The sequence below is a fragment of the Phallusia mammillata genome, chromosome 5 (genome assembly GCF_965637545.1).
Source record: "Phallusia mammillata chromosome 5, kaPhaMamm4.hap1.1, whole genome shotgun sequence".
In the NCBI taxonomy this organism is placed as follows: domain Eukaryota; kingdom Metazoa; phylum Chordata; class Ascidiacea; order Phlebobranchia; family Ascidiidae; genus Phallusia; species Phallusia mammillata.
In genome coordinates, this window is record NC_137256.1 from 9,492,645 (window position 1) to 9,507,914 (window position 15,270).

The window sequence follows — 15,270 nt, forward strand, 5'->3', positions numbered from 1 at the left end:
ACTGATAAGGAATAAAACAACCATACCAAAAAAGCGATATGCTTTATTGTTCATGCAGACGTTTCGGTAAATGCTCACGTATGTTATGCGACTCATGCGTGTATATAAACTGGTGTTACTAATGTAGCCTAATATCACTGATGATGGCAAGAACATTTCCGAAACGTCTTAACTGGATGAACAGATCCGTGTAGTGTTCCTAAGTAGTTTTTTGCCGTTCGTTTTACAGAATTTTGCAACTTTTCTAATAGCCACCAAGCAAAGCTCTGTAATAACGAAGCAGCTGTTGCGTGTTTAACCATTTGTACCTTTTCCCTGTTTGCGCTTCATAACCTTTCAACGTTGCGCAGCTATTTCCAGCTTGGTAATTAATAGTTTTAGTGGTATTGTGTTGGCATGAGCTTTTTGACCAAGTGAAATAAACCCAACCGAACATCACCTACAATTATGCAGAGTTTTTTTTAAATAATGAGACACGTAATGGCCACAAAGGCGATCCTTACTTTTCATACAAATAACATTCGGACAAAATATGCAATATTTTAATGCTTAAACGCTGCCCTGGTTCCCAAACCGTTTCTTGACCATTGTGGACCAGTTCCTCTTGTGGTTTAAGCCCAGCTGCGGCATCGAACAGATTTCGTTACACACAGGTTTGGGGTCGGTTACTCCTAACAATTTGGAGTGCCGAACGGGAAATGTGGCCACACCATAGCCAATGCGGTCAATGTCTTGTCACCAACTGCACTGACGTGGCCCCATAGGTCGAAACAGTGTGTACTGTCTGCAATCTAACGGAAATGTGATATTTTTGACTTAGACTGGTGGTTTTTAACTGGGAGATAATTAAACATTTTCCGGGAGGGGGATTAAATCATCACTTTTTTCGTTTTGTGGCGTCGTACTTAAGTAAAATGAAATTGATTTGGTCAATTCTCAAGGGTAACGATAATAAAAGCGTATAACAACTGACTTAGACTTGTCGGTCGAGTTGTAAGGACAGAGTCAAGCTGTACAGCACGATACAAGTTTATTTTATTTTATGCAAGTATACACGTGTATGTTATAAATACGCGGCGCTCTAATATCCTAAACATACGAAAAACCGGAAAAGGGGAATTGAGAGAGAAGACAGAACAACAAACCTATCCTATATGGCGACACGAAACAAAACGGATAAAAACGCAAGTTCATAACAGACATGGTATTATGGGAAAATGCCGCGCAATTTTTCTACATCACCACTAAGAAGCCATCAGCAAGAAAGAGATACAAACGATTCCGGTTTATCGCATATCGAGTTATTCTGAAGTTTTCTTGCAATTAACCGGACAATTTTGTTTACCAATTATACAGAACAGTTTAGGATTTAACATGCAAAAACGGGTTATACGAATAACCGGGACGTCTGTGACGGTAAAAAGAAAACGGAAACGACATAAATAAAAACAATATTAGAAAATCGAACATTTTTTTACTCCATTATTCTGCCTATTCAAATTCGCACAAAAGATTTTGGATCACTTTTAAACACTCTATATTAGTGTAATTTGCGAGTTATGAATATTTACGTCCTATGCCAGATTACATTCAACTTTTTTTTTCCTAACACACATAGAATTTTAGCATTTTTTTGGCAAAAGTCAATAACAAAACAAAATTCGGCGTTCACTGGCCATTGTCAAATTTTGAGATGAAACGATCAACGTTTAAATCTCTGCACATTTCAGAACCCTATCTATTGGAGTCTGTTTTGTGTATGTAAGATTTGATGAGAAAATGGCTTGTTTAAAGTACAAGACGAATCCAATTGATCGCACATAACTATGCGAATATCTGGATTCGTATTGATGCAAGCAACAGAATTAATTAGAACTTATGACAGTCTTTGGATTTTTTGGATATAGTATGCAATAAAACGAAAGGTCCGAATACCCGGATTTATGCGATTAATCGAATCTTGATAACCAAAGATAGGTTAGAGTTTGGATTCAGTATGCAATAAAGCGGAATAATTGAAAATCTAGAATCGTTTTGGAATAAACAACCACGTTTCAGAAAAAAGCAATTTGGTCTTGGAAAAAGCATCACCAGGTGCTTGACGAAAAAATAAAACGTGACATAAATAACGTAAATTACTCTTTTAAGAAAAGAGAATAACAGAAAAACTATTTTGAATAGAGCTGGTAAAAAATTATGACTTTAATTTTTAGATTTTTTTAAACGCATGTTGTACACAGTTTGTCCCCTAATATCAGAAAAATACAACCATTTTAGCATGAGTTAAGTCCAAACTTAATCAAAATGTTTCAAATTTTGGGTGTTTGTCACTTGAAAATCCACATAAAATCTTTTTCTTTATATCTTTGCAACCCACTATGAGGTAGCAACCAAAACATGGACGTTCAGGAGCGGCAAAGGTCATCACCTTATGGTTCGCCAGCCGTTAAATTTATTTCTTCTACACATTTATTAAGACATGTGCAACAATATGATCTAGATTGGTATTAGACAGGGTACTACACAGCCTTACAATATCAAACCAAGCGGCCGTTATTGTAACGTTTTTGTTGCTATGTTAAAAGATAGTAGTGCAGCGGTTGCCCTTAACCCATTAGAGAATAGGAAAACCCGACATGTGTATGTTGTGGTTTGGTTCAACGAAATCTACGCCGCAACCGGAAATTTAAACCGCTAACCGGAAGTCACGTGTCACCCGGCAGCGCGCTGTAGCATCACGTGACCTTTGTGAAAAAAACACCACTTTGGCGCAGCTAAAACTGGACAACTAAAACTGGAATGAAAAAGCATTTAAAATATTCTTTTCGCGTTATTTCCAAAGCTGAGTACTTAAAGTCTGTCCAGCGTTATAACCGCCACTAGCGGCGCCCCAGTTCCCAAAGTTTTGATCCAGGCCTACAAGAGAAGGTTGGCTTGATGCTAGACCGTTGTGGGTTAGCGTTCCAGGGTTGAGCTGGTTGCCGTACGCAGCAGGCATCGTTTGCTGTGCTGACATTTGAGGCATGGAACCGTATGATCGCATACCAGTCGATGGGTTGGGTAAAGGGTTGCTAGCGCCACCTAGTTGCAGGTTTTGCATGTGCTGTTGCATTTGCTGCAAAATAGTAAGTTGATGGATTACAGTAGTGGCAATATGTGTTAAGGATGTTGCTATAAGGATATACAGTATACTGTATTTGTATGTTTTTGCAGAAACACAAACTTAAAAAGTGGATTCCTTCATATTACCACTGTAATAACCATGCCATATTTCATCCAATCCTCAGAACGTTTTGCAAATTTACCCCATTTACAGATTACTAACTATTGGTAAAAACATATTCGCCATGGTTTTACCTCTAATTGCCAATACTGCATCATTACATTTCCATTTTTACCTGCTGTTGTTGCCATTGAAACTGTTGTTGTTGCTGCTGCTGTTGTTGTGGCATTGTATTCATTTGTTGAGCAGGATAGCCGCTCATCATGCCTACACACAGAAATAAAACCACAATTAGTCACATATAAAAGAAATTGGCTAATATTTCGCCCCCCCCCCCAAAAAATCAAACCTTATTTGACTGACTAATTTCTAACAATTTGCTCATAGTGTCATAGCAGTAGAACAGGGGTGGCCAACCGGTCAAAGCCTAAGAGCCATATTTTTTATTGTGTCACACACCAACATAATAATGACACAATTTGACTTGTACAGACCACGGGCCAGTCATTTTCAACAATAAATGGTCAGTGCAAACACTGTCTCTCACACAAAACTCTCATTTCAAAGAATCCATCAAACAAAAACATATCAATTAAAATACCCATTTTTTCTCATTCTATAATTAACGTGCGGATGAGATTCATTTCTGGTCTATTGCTAAAATCTTTTTTCACTGCCAATTTGAAGGCTAACTTGACAAAAATTGTTTATTTAAAAGATTTTCCCTGCTGAAAAAACTTGCGGTATTTTCATCTAACGCGAACGCGCCCCAAACACCTAACGCGCATGTGCCCCAAGTGCAAAGTGGCGAAACTAAATTCATTGCGACGTCATTAATGTATTCACCACCAACAATCGCTCAATTCAAACCCAACACAAACTGCCGATAAAATAAAACGTTCGTCATAACCCGAAAAACAACGGATTGGAGCATTATTTACTTTGGAACACATTTGTTGTAAATATCGCTGTTGCTTCGTGTCTCATTCGCATTGTACGCAACAATGAACAACCATTCATTGTTCACAATTAAATAAATGCCATCATAATCAAGCCGTTTGCCACATAAAGTTGCAGTTTTAAGGCAAGGTTTGTGGCCATATCGATAATAAGTTTGTTCAAAAGCAAAATTGTTAAAGCTTTACTTTGTACTAGATCGCCACATACTAACCCAAATATACACAATGGCCCCAAACTTCGACAACAACTAAAGAGCCGCATAAAACCAGGCGAAGAGCCGCATGCGGCTCGCGAGCCACAGGTTGGCCACCCCTGCAGTAGAGCATTTAAACCAAAAAAGTCCTATTTCATAGCAAATTTTCACTCAAGCAATTGTAACAACTTGCCCATGGCATTAAGGCATTTAAACTCATAAACACCCCAATTCATAGCTTATTTATGTGAGTAATATTCAACAATTTGTCCAGAGCAGTGTGTGTCTAAACCCCCAAAGGATCAAATCACAGTAAATTTCACATCAGAACTATAGAGAACACAACACGGGTGGTTTAGAATGTCCACTGGCGGATAGGCAGCAAGGTAACAAATCATAGGGCATTTTGTGTGCAGCTATTGAAGGTTTTATTGTGCCCCACAAAGCAATGACAAGTCTGAGACAATTTATGTGTTCAGCGTTTAGTGCCATAAGTTACTATATCTTTATGCTTGGCTGGAAATTATACGCAGAGCTCAGGATTTGGCCACATCAGACTAAACACTGTTACGCTGAGCATAAATTTTCAATATTTTTTACACAAGCATACTTTTTCAAGTTTATATTTGGGAAGACCATTGGTATAGACAAAAAAGGGCACACAGGTTAATATTGTCAATTTAAGGTGAAGCATAATACGATTAGTTAGAAAGTTAAGTTTTAATGCATTTTAAATCCTAAACTCTAAATGTAACCTACAATTGGCAAGGAAAATATGTTTTTATTGTTTTTGCAAGAAAAAAGCTAGACAAATTTGTGTAATATGAAACAATAGTAGCACAGTCAAGCACTAACACGGTATGCTCCATAGTTAGACCAGACACTTGGAAAGTATGACACTAATCCCATACCATAATAACAGAATTACTAACCTTGCATCTGCATTCCCTGCATCTGGCCAACTTGTTGCATATTATAAGGATTGTTTATAGCAGCTTGGTTGTTCATTGCAACTTGTTGTCCAAATCCCATATGTCCCTGCCCAGCCATGCCATATTGGGCTGTAAAAAACACAAGACAATAAGTTATAGTGAGAAATCATTTGGTGTTATTAGGCATATAAAATGGCATCGCCTGCCAAACTAACATATGGAAATGGGCAACGGTTGTTGCTGACAATTCTGGTTAGTAAGCATTTTGGCAACTGACGGAAATAAGATAAATTTCAGGGCTTTTTAAATTTACTTTATTTTACGTCCAGTTTCACTGCAATAACACAAACTATTCTATGGCAAACTCCTAGTTAATGAACAGTTTACTGAGTTCTTTTCATTTTTGGTAATTTATGAGCCATCTCCATTATAATGCAACACAACATGTTCCTAGTTTGAGGCATTAATTTAGGAATTTTATACCTTTATAGAGGTTAATGTGGACAAATGCAATTAGCCATATTCGTATACCTTTAATTGCATAAAGATTGTAAATCCTACCCAGGCCAAGAAAATCACCCAGATTATCGAATAATCTCTTAGTTGCATAAAAAAGTTGGTAAATCGGTTTAGTAAGTAACTTGATTCTTTAGTAGGAGGCAGATATAGCAAATACCTTGGGCATTAGTAGTGTATGGATTGTGCTGTGCAAACTGGCTCATTGCTGGTTGGTTCTGCCCGTACAGTGACAAAATTGAATCTTTGCTCATTATTTTGCTTTCAGCTGTTTCTGCAGGTTGGCTTGCATCAGATGGAGAAGCCTAAAAATAAAAATTGGTATCTAATGTGTTTGTATATCTGTTGAATAGCACAAAACGGCGTCCTAGGTTGAATGTTCAGACTAACAAGGTTATTTCAACTTTATGAGTTATGTTTCCCTTTGACAAAGACATAGAGTGATCATCTGTTGCATAAATAAACATGAAAAATGCCCTTAAGCCTATTTTCCAGTTTTGGAGTTGCTTTAAACTAGTACTGAAGTACTGCATTTATTAGATTGCAAGTGTGTATAGTTGTTAAATACTGATATAAGCTGCACTTAATTGTCACATTTTGTGATATTAGGATATGAATGTAATGTACAAACAAAAAAGGAATGTATACATACAAAAAAAATTAGATGCAATCTGTTTAGTGATTGTGAAAACATCAGAATGTCATTAAAAATGTCCTTTTGATTGTGAGGGGCACAACAGAGAAGGTTAAAAAAAACCTTGTTTCAAATTTAATAAATACGGTACATAGTTCATATTTTGCATACTTTGCACAAATCAAATTATGATAAGCAGAGCTCTAGGCTAACATAAACAGGCATCTCTATTGTCCATATGGTTGAAATCGGCAGCTTGACTGAATTAAAGCCAGTCGATTTTACAATTATTGATTGTCATAAGCTAACTAAAGTAAATTGGCTGTAAATGCAACCAGGGGAAAAGGTTCTATGAAACCTTATGGGCTCCCAACAGAGTGTAAAGTGGTGTAATGTACTACATTGAATTTACTAAAATAGTGTAATGTACAAAAAAATGGAAAACATTGAATTTACTAACAGTACGTACAGTAAACCTTTTGTTAATTCGGATCTTTGCCAAATTCAGACAAAATTGAAGGTAAAAATGATTTATATTGTGGTAAGGCTTGAATTAACCGATATCAGTTTATCCGGATCTTTGCCTAATCCAGACATGTTTTTTGGTCCAAACAGGTCAGGATTTACCAGTGGTTTACAGTACTTATATGTAAACTGTTTCTGCCAAGCATATCGTACAAACCCCAATAAAGATGAGCTGAAAGCGATATTGAAATGGCAGTACAAACAATACATATATATGCCAGAAAAGCATTACTTGGGCATTTTATATATAGTACATACTTGGTTGGCGGCAAAATTGTCATCCTTGTTTGCCTGAACAGAAGCAAACAAATCAAAAGTTAAATCGGCACTAGGTGGAGGTTGACTTTGTTGAGCTGTAGATGTTGGTGTTGGAGTTACTGGGGCTGTAGATTGGACTGGGGTACCTGAGTGGAAACATGAATAAGATGTGAATAGATGAAAACAGCAGGGTTACAAAATAGCATGCATAATTATTAAAGAAACTTACAGCTCATTATAGTTACTACACAGCTATTTTTTCAATATGTACTGCTTAGTATGTTGATACATGCTTTTTGTTCAGTCATTTTAAAAGATTAGCACAAACATTTTAAGACAAAAACTGAGTTTTCTACCAGTAAATAGATTAAGCCTTGAAATAAATTGATAAAAAACATATATACCGACAGAAAATGTTTGGTGTAGTGCACCACAGATGTAACAATAGTAATTTCTACAAGATCCCAGTCAGTTAAGATGAACATAAATTTATCACTGGGATCAACCCTGAAGCGTTCATGCAGACCAGCGACCATGGCATACTCATATATAAATCGTAGTATCCAGGCCCATTGAAAGCATTATACCGAATCCTTGCCATATGGGAATGCTTGGTGACTGGCTGATTCAGTATAATGCCTTCAATGGGGCTGGCAAACTATAAGCTATCAGTCAGTTATGATTTCAATGAAATATTCTAATTTTTCTTGAATAAAAAGTTTTTGGACTTACTTAATCCCAGCAGATCATTTACACTTGAACTTGGTGCAGAATTTACTCCATTGGAGTTTGGCTGAGGAGCATTAGTACTTGTGATTGAGGGAACAATGTTGGTTTTGCCAGGCCTTGGAACTGACGGTGGAGTGTCTAATCTACACAAATAAGAAACACCATGTACCAGTGGTTAAACAAGTGCCACTTGGCTCACCAAGGAACACAACTTGATCCAGTCTTACATGGTTCTTCAGCGCTTATTACAAACATAGTTTTTTAAGGAGAATAGCCTATATTACACTAACAAATAACATGCTTTTGTTATTATAATAGTGTTCAGTATGCAACTTTTGACTTTGTAGGTAATAAATCATTTTTTGAAATTTTTATTGTTTTGTTGTTTGTGTGTTTCGCCCCCTTTTTGTTTTATTGGTTTCCAAGTTTAACATGGCGATGTAGGGTTATTATCCTGATAAATGTTACCTGAATAGGACATTAAAATGTAATAAACAATACATTTACCAGATGACCATCATTTAGTTTCTATTTTTTTGTCTAGAAATTAAGAACAAGAAATTTTTGTATCACTGCAGCAATTTATAGTTTTTATAAAGATCAAAGAACATCATGAAATATTATAATATTGTGTTTGTTACAAAATTTTATCATCCAAAAAGGTTATGGGTATCTTAGTTTGACGTATTACAATACTGAGAAACTGTACAGCCGACAATTAATCTTCTAATCAAGAAACACAGCCGACAAGACAGACGCTTTGCCAACCAGCCATTATTGATTTCCTGAAATCAGGGACAATCCAAACTTATGAAGGATGTAATTCGGTATGCGTGAATACTAGAGACAGGCACCAATCAGTTATACACCAAATTTACCTCAAATGATCCCAACGTTATATGTACTGTTTAAATGAAAAAAAAACTGGCAATAAACAATGTTACCTTTTTGTTATAAAGTTGGGATTGGTTCCATTTGCCACTTCTCTTCGTTTGGTGCGAGTTTGAGGACTTGGACACTTTGTTTCAGTTTCATGAATATTAAATTCCTGTTAAACACAAAACAAAGCTAATAAATGGGGTTAATGCATTACAAACAAAAGTATACAGCCTTCAAAATGGTTAATACTAATTGTAGTGTACAAGATTGATATTTGCAAAAGACTTTTTGAAAGGTTTTGTACAGACTACAGGCTGTTTCAGTTAATCGTAAATTCAATTTTATTCTGTATTGAATCCCAAACTCAATGTTACATTCAACTATTACATTGTATGTGTTCAGTGTGTTATGATTGAAAACCACTAGCAATCCAGCCTACTTGTATATAGCTGCCTACGTATTGATCACACTTAAAACAGCTGATACAAACCTACGTTTTGCACAATAATGTGGGCAAGCAAAGACAAAACTGACATAAGGAGAAAATTTAAACACTGTATTTAAAGTATTGCAACCCATATTCCAGGCAATTGCATGTTTAGAATAAAATGTAAGCTTGCCTGATTGCTTACCTGTATAGAACGAAGTGTGACCTCTCTGTTCGGACAATATTTTCTTTTTTCGTATTTATCACGAATAAAATATTCAAGACTCCTGTAAAACATGCTGATGGTTAACGTCTGACCTGGTGTTAATGTTAATTAATAGCATTTCAAATACACACTTCAAAAAATTACACACCTGAAACAAAGACAAACAATGCAAGAGTGTTACGTTATTAAAACATTTACAGCAGCAAAAATGTGACAACATACGAATCTGATGTTGGTCGTTTGAATTCTTTCGGCAAGTTGGCTTCATATTTGTCCTTTGCCCATCCATTACCTCGCTGACAGAGAGCCTGTTGATTGTTACAAAGTTATTACAAAGTAAGGAAATTTGACATTCAATTGTACAATACTGGTATGAATGCCTTTTAAATCAGAGACACAGAATTTAAGGGGGGCTTAAATAAGGATATGTTTATCTGCAAAGAAGCAAAAAAATTGGCTTCACCTGCACTACTTTACTGATAATGACACTAGTTATATCAGAACGTTTTTTATTATTACAAGATGATTTCTTTAAAGTTTATCTTAGCTCAAGTTAGGTTAACAGATTAAAATGTTTTAATTAGTATGATCTAAATTCTACTAGATTTGCCATTGCGACCTAGTTTATTACTGGGCTGCATCTATTAAGTGAATCACACAAGCTTACCACAACTTGGTCAGTAGTCCATGTGTCGAGATTAACGGATTTCACTTTCGATATGTGAACTCCCAAACTTCTATGGATTCCTGAACACCGAATGCAAAGCAGTACACCCAAGTTCCATGACACCCATCTAGGCCCTGCAAAAGTCCAACAAAAAGACTGTAAATGAAGTCATACGATTACAAAACAGATAATGTTTTGTGGTTCTACCTTATAACCAGTGGTGGGATTCAGCTGGTTCGCACTGGTTCTATAGAACTGTCTCACAAAATTTTATGAGATCAGCGAACCGGTTAGCATTACTGGTTACTGTCAATGGACTTTTTGTAACAGAACCAGCTGAAAAATTTGACTTTAGTGACAGAACCGGCTGACAAAAAAATTGAGTCTCACCACTGCTTATAACTAATCAGTTAAAACAATTTTTACATGTTTTGGACACCAATTATTAGTTTTGTTTAAGTTGTGGCATTATTTGATTTGTTCAGATGACAAACATTATCACTTACCTTTAGACAAGCAATCTGCACAAAACTTGTTCTCTTCTTTGGAGAGAAGCTTGGCTAATACAGTCTTGTACCTTTCATTCTGCTTTTGCAGCTTCTCACGCTCAGACCGGGTTGTCATATCAAGTTTTGCTATTCGGGTTTGTGGTTTGCTGCTATATTATTATACAAGCCTAATGTGTGACGCTAAAATTAAATTTGTGATACTATCTAAAATAGAAATACTGTTTAGTTTTGCTACTGATGGCTTAACAAACAAGGTTTCTTCTAAGCCATCAGGGTGGTATATATATATCATATGTATAAAGCAACTTAAATAAATTAAATTTTAGTTAAAAAGTATAACGCTTGAAAGTAATTTAATTTATTTTACTGTTTAAGTCTTAAACAGATCAGTTGTACAATTTGTTTCTGCCTTGAAGAAACAATCAATAGTTTTACATACAAATTGATACAATGTACCAGTTCAGCAAACGGTTTGAAAACACACATATTTGTGGTTCATGTACGTAATATGTTCAACGAAGCAGGTTCCACAAAAAGCATAAAACTTTCAATTTTTTATTCTTCGACAATTCCGTCTTTCTAATGCGTTGTAAGTAACTGAAACAAACCCTCCCATGATATACAACTTTACTACACAACTACATGACTAACACCGAATCCAATTGTACAGGTGATTCACTACAGTTGACTTGACCCAAGAGGTCAGGTGATAGTCATGACATGATGTCAAACTTCGTACCGGTTTCTTTTTTGTCAGACAAAGCGGTTTTAAAACTTTCCACAAGTCATACTAAGGCGTACAACTGTGATACAGTGATGGTCTTTCTGTTACCCTTACCTGTTTATCGACGCTTGAAGGCAATTTTTGTCTATTTTTAATAATGTTAAGTCGAACCCTAGTAGTTAGGAGTCATTTCTCCATTGTTTAACATCCGGATTGTCCGTGACGTTTAATTATGACATCACAAGCAAAATAATCCGGACCTATGCAGATCGCAAGTTTTTCTTGGCACTTTCACTCATCAGAAAAATCTTACAATACTCTTTTTCTGTCACAAAAAGATTTTAAAGATGGGTAAAATAAAAATATCAAATTCTTTATTTAATTAAATATAAATCAGTTCTACTGTAGTCAGTAGCAGTAGAACTAAGCCTATATCGCTTAGTAAGCCTATATCGCTTGCGCATAGTTTAATAGAGGGCTTGGAAAGATGGTAAACGCGCTACACCGCCTAGATCAGGGGTGGGGAACCTTTTTGTTATAAAGGCCACCATACGTTTTTTTACACTCGTTTAGGCCGCATAGAGTCCATAGATTATTTGCCAGGCCAAGAACAGTGGTGTTCAAACTTTTTGACTTACAGAATGGTCTTTTTGCTATTCCCTCGTAGAATACAATTCCTCACTACATTTCCCCTTTCACTACAACATTCAGGATTTATTTAACCTAGAAACTCGCTTGTTTGCAAATGTCGATGATCTAAGCTTGTGACATCACAGATGTGTTTAAGACATTCGATAATGTGCAAACAATTGTTCTATTGCAAGACGAGTAAGATTGTAGAACCTACATAAATTGCATGGGGTACCACAACGGGACCATTTGGCTCTAGTTTGAAAGCCCTGCCCTAGAACTAATCAAATAGTAATGTGGAATTATTGTCAAAAAATACGTTTCTGTCTATTTTTCAGCGCCTGGTGCAATTCCTAATATCAACGTCCTAAAATTTATTCTGACGTCGAAGGCCGCACTTACTGCCCTAAAAGGCCGCATGCGGCCTTTAGGCCGCAGGTTCCCCACCCCTGGCCTAGATAGACCTCCTGTCCGTCTACGAATGTAAGTTTTTGAAATGTCGTCAAATAAAACGTCAAATAAAAAAGATAAGCTGTATCATGCCAGCAGTATTATTCAAACGTAGGTCTTTGTCTAGTCAGCAAGTCGTATAACATCTATCCACTAATTGTGCTGCCACGATGTATTTCATCCAGGTAAATAAACTTAACTCAACCCAGTTTTCATGTCACTTCTGCGGACGGTCGCTTAAATACGGTCATCTACATCCAGTGGCGTAGACAGCCGAAAATTTTGGTAGGGGCCAAAAAATGTGTTGTCCAAAACCGTTTTTTGCTAGGGTGTCTTTTACGCGTGACGGAACCACCAAATGCTTTATCTACGCCCTACGGCTTACAACTCAATGATAACAGTCAATTTTGGCAACTTATATATTCCTTTGATTATATTTAGTCATAAAGAGATACCAAACCACACCGAACTTTAAAAATTTGTGTGGGGCCATGGCCCCTTTGGCCCCTCCCTGGCTACGCCAGTGTCTACATCAGTGCTCTTCAACCGGGGTTCCGCGGAACCCTGGGGTTCCGTAGAACCCTTTCAGGGGTTCCGCGAACTTTAAGGGTCGCACAGGGGTTCGCAGAGCTTATGTGTAGCAATTCAAACATGAATGATTCATAATATCATTGTTGCGAACAGCAATGCTCGCTTGTATAATCTAGTTCAGGGCTACTCAAACTTTCTTGCTCTGCGACCCCATTTTGGAACAGAAATTTCTACGCGACCCATTGATGGGTATGGTGCAAAGAAATACTTATATTTTAAATATATACCATTTAATGGCGCCTAAAAAGTCTAAATTAATATCTAACTTGATAGACAGTCTTAGTTTTTTATGACGTCATAATGTCTGTTGTGACGCTTGTGGTATCTGCTTTTTCGCATTGTTTGCACACAATAGGCATAAAAAGTCTGACGCATATGGTTACTAGGCTGGTAATACTCTTTTAAGTTCTACAAAATGTGTTTAGAGCAGTTTTGAATACACGGGAATGATGTTTATTGCGACTGACATAATAACCCATAATGTTTCGCGACCCCAAAATTATATTACGCGACCCCAATTGGGGTCGCGACCCACAGTTTGAGAAGCCCTGATCTAGTTAACCTTGGTTACACCATTGATCAATTGTGACGTAATAATCAGTCTTGATACTCTGTGTCTGAATTGTGAAATAAATGCACAAACGACCAATCTAAATAACATGACAATGCGTTTCAGTAAATCGTTTAATTTAATTGAAGTTAACATTTGTTGTGTGCTTGGGGTGTGTTACGTAAAAATGTATGTCTTTTTGATGTAGCCTTACATTCATTCAAAATAATTTTATGAGGGGTTCCGCAAAGTTTGACAAAACACCTTGGGGGTTCCGTGTCACTAAAAAGGTTGAAGAGCACTGGTCTACATCTACAGGACCGCGTACCATCTGACGACTTTTTCTACCGCTGCGTACCACCTATACCATGTTCAATTGGTCAGACCAGTCTATGTTTTGACCGGGCTAGCATATATCTATAGCCACCAGTTGAAAGGAATGTCGATAACAAGAGTTTCGTCCAAATTAGGACTGATCAGTTGAGTTACAATTTTAGATTGGTCTTAAATTAAGTTTCAAAGAAAGCTACTCGCGTAGTACCAGAAAAGCCCCGATGTACCACTTGTGGTACGCGTACCGCAGGTTGAGAACCACTATTTTTATGCACTAAGCACCTAGCTCAGCTATTTGAGCTTGGTAAAAATGCCACACTCTATATTGGGCACGGAATATATTTTATTTCATCCTTATACAAGAATAACCAAGCTACTTTAACGAGAAGTAAGAAAACACAAAGGTAAAAATGCACGATTTTCCCTTTGTTAAAAGCATTGGCAGGGTGAAAAAATTGCACTACATGATGATGGAAGAAGCAAAACAGAAGAATTGTGAAACTGAATGGTTTTGTTCATGATAAAAAAACACCAGCTTGCGTTTTATACACCGCGTGTCCACTTAAAACTAAAGCAAAAAATACACTTAAAGCAAGTTTTTCCCGACGCACTGTGAGACAGTCTACAGTGGAACGGATTAAAAGCAGCAAAAACGAGCGTATGTTAAAACCATATGGTTTCATGCACAAATAAGCCTTAAGCCAATGCTGTACAAAACAAATGGAAAGCAACAGAACACCAACAATCTAAGTGCTGTGTAAAGTCTGGCAAACAAGAAATGAAATCACACACTTCACAAGACAATTGAAGACCTATTACGTCACAATGCTATATTGTGACGTTCCATTCTAGCGATGCACCGAACAGGCTAGCCATATAACACGATATTTTGCTCAACCCTTTGCTGAAAATTGCTTTAGGTTTAGAGCAGAGGTTTTCCAACTAGGAAAGGATGTCTTATATAGCAGCATGTTTTTTTTTCTAAAGAGGTGATTTTAGAATGATGACCGGGCTACCCCCAAATGTCAAGTGTTTTTAAGAGTTATATGTGCCCACTTTTTTAAAGTCTAGATCAGTGGTTCTCAAACTCGGTTTTCGGGGCCGCATGCGGCTCCCAACTACTCATTTTGCGGCTCGCACCAGACCTCAGAAAACCACCAAACATTGCTATTTTAGCTTTCAAAGTCATCTTTTTTAGTGATTTTCTCAAGGTTTCGTTTTTTTGCGGCTCCCTACACACTTAAAAAATATCATTTGGACCCGACAAGAAAAAAGTTTGAGAACCACTGGTCTAGATCATAAGACATCTTTGGT

General features: G+C 36.8%; 1 protein-coding gene across 1 annotated transcript; it reads right to left on the minus strand.

Moving 5' to 3' along the window:
- Window positions 1–1,013: 1,013 nt before the first annotated feature.
- LOC145229130 (stromal membrane-associated protein 1-like) lies at window positions 1,014–10,902 on the minus strand. The gene is made up of 11 exons (XM_080094410.1): window positions 10,676–10,902; window positions 10,170–10,303; window positions 9,725–9,810; window positions 9,482–9,563; window positions 8,915–9,018; window positions 7,974–8,113; window positions 7,242–7,387; window positions 5,985–6,129; window positions 5,309–5,437; window positions 3,399–3,490; window positions 1,014–3,115 (listed from the first exon to the last, which is right to left on the minus strand). The coding sequence occupies exons 1-11, from the start codon at window positions 10,791–10,793 to the stop codon at window positions 2,831–2,833; spliced, it is 1,461 nt and encodes a 486-aa protein (XP_079950536.1). The 5' UTR covers window positions 10,794–10,902; the 3' UTR covers window positions 1,014–2,830.
- Between the last annotated feature and the right edge of the window lie 4,368 nt (window positions 10,903–15,270).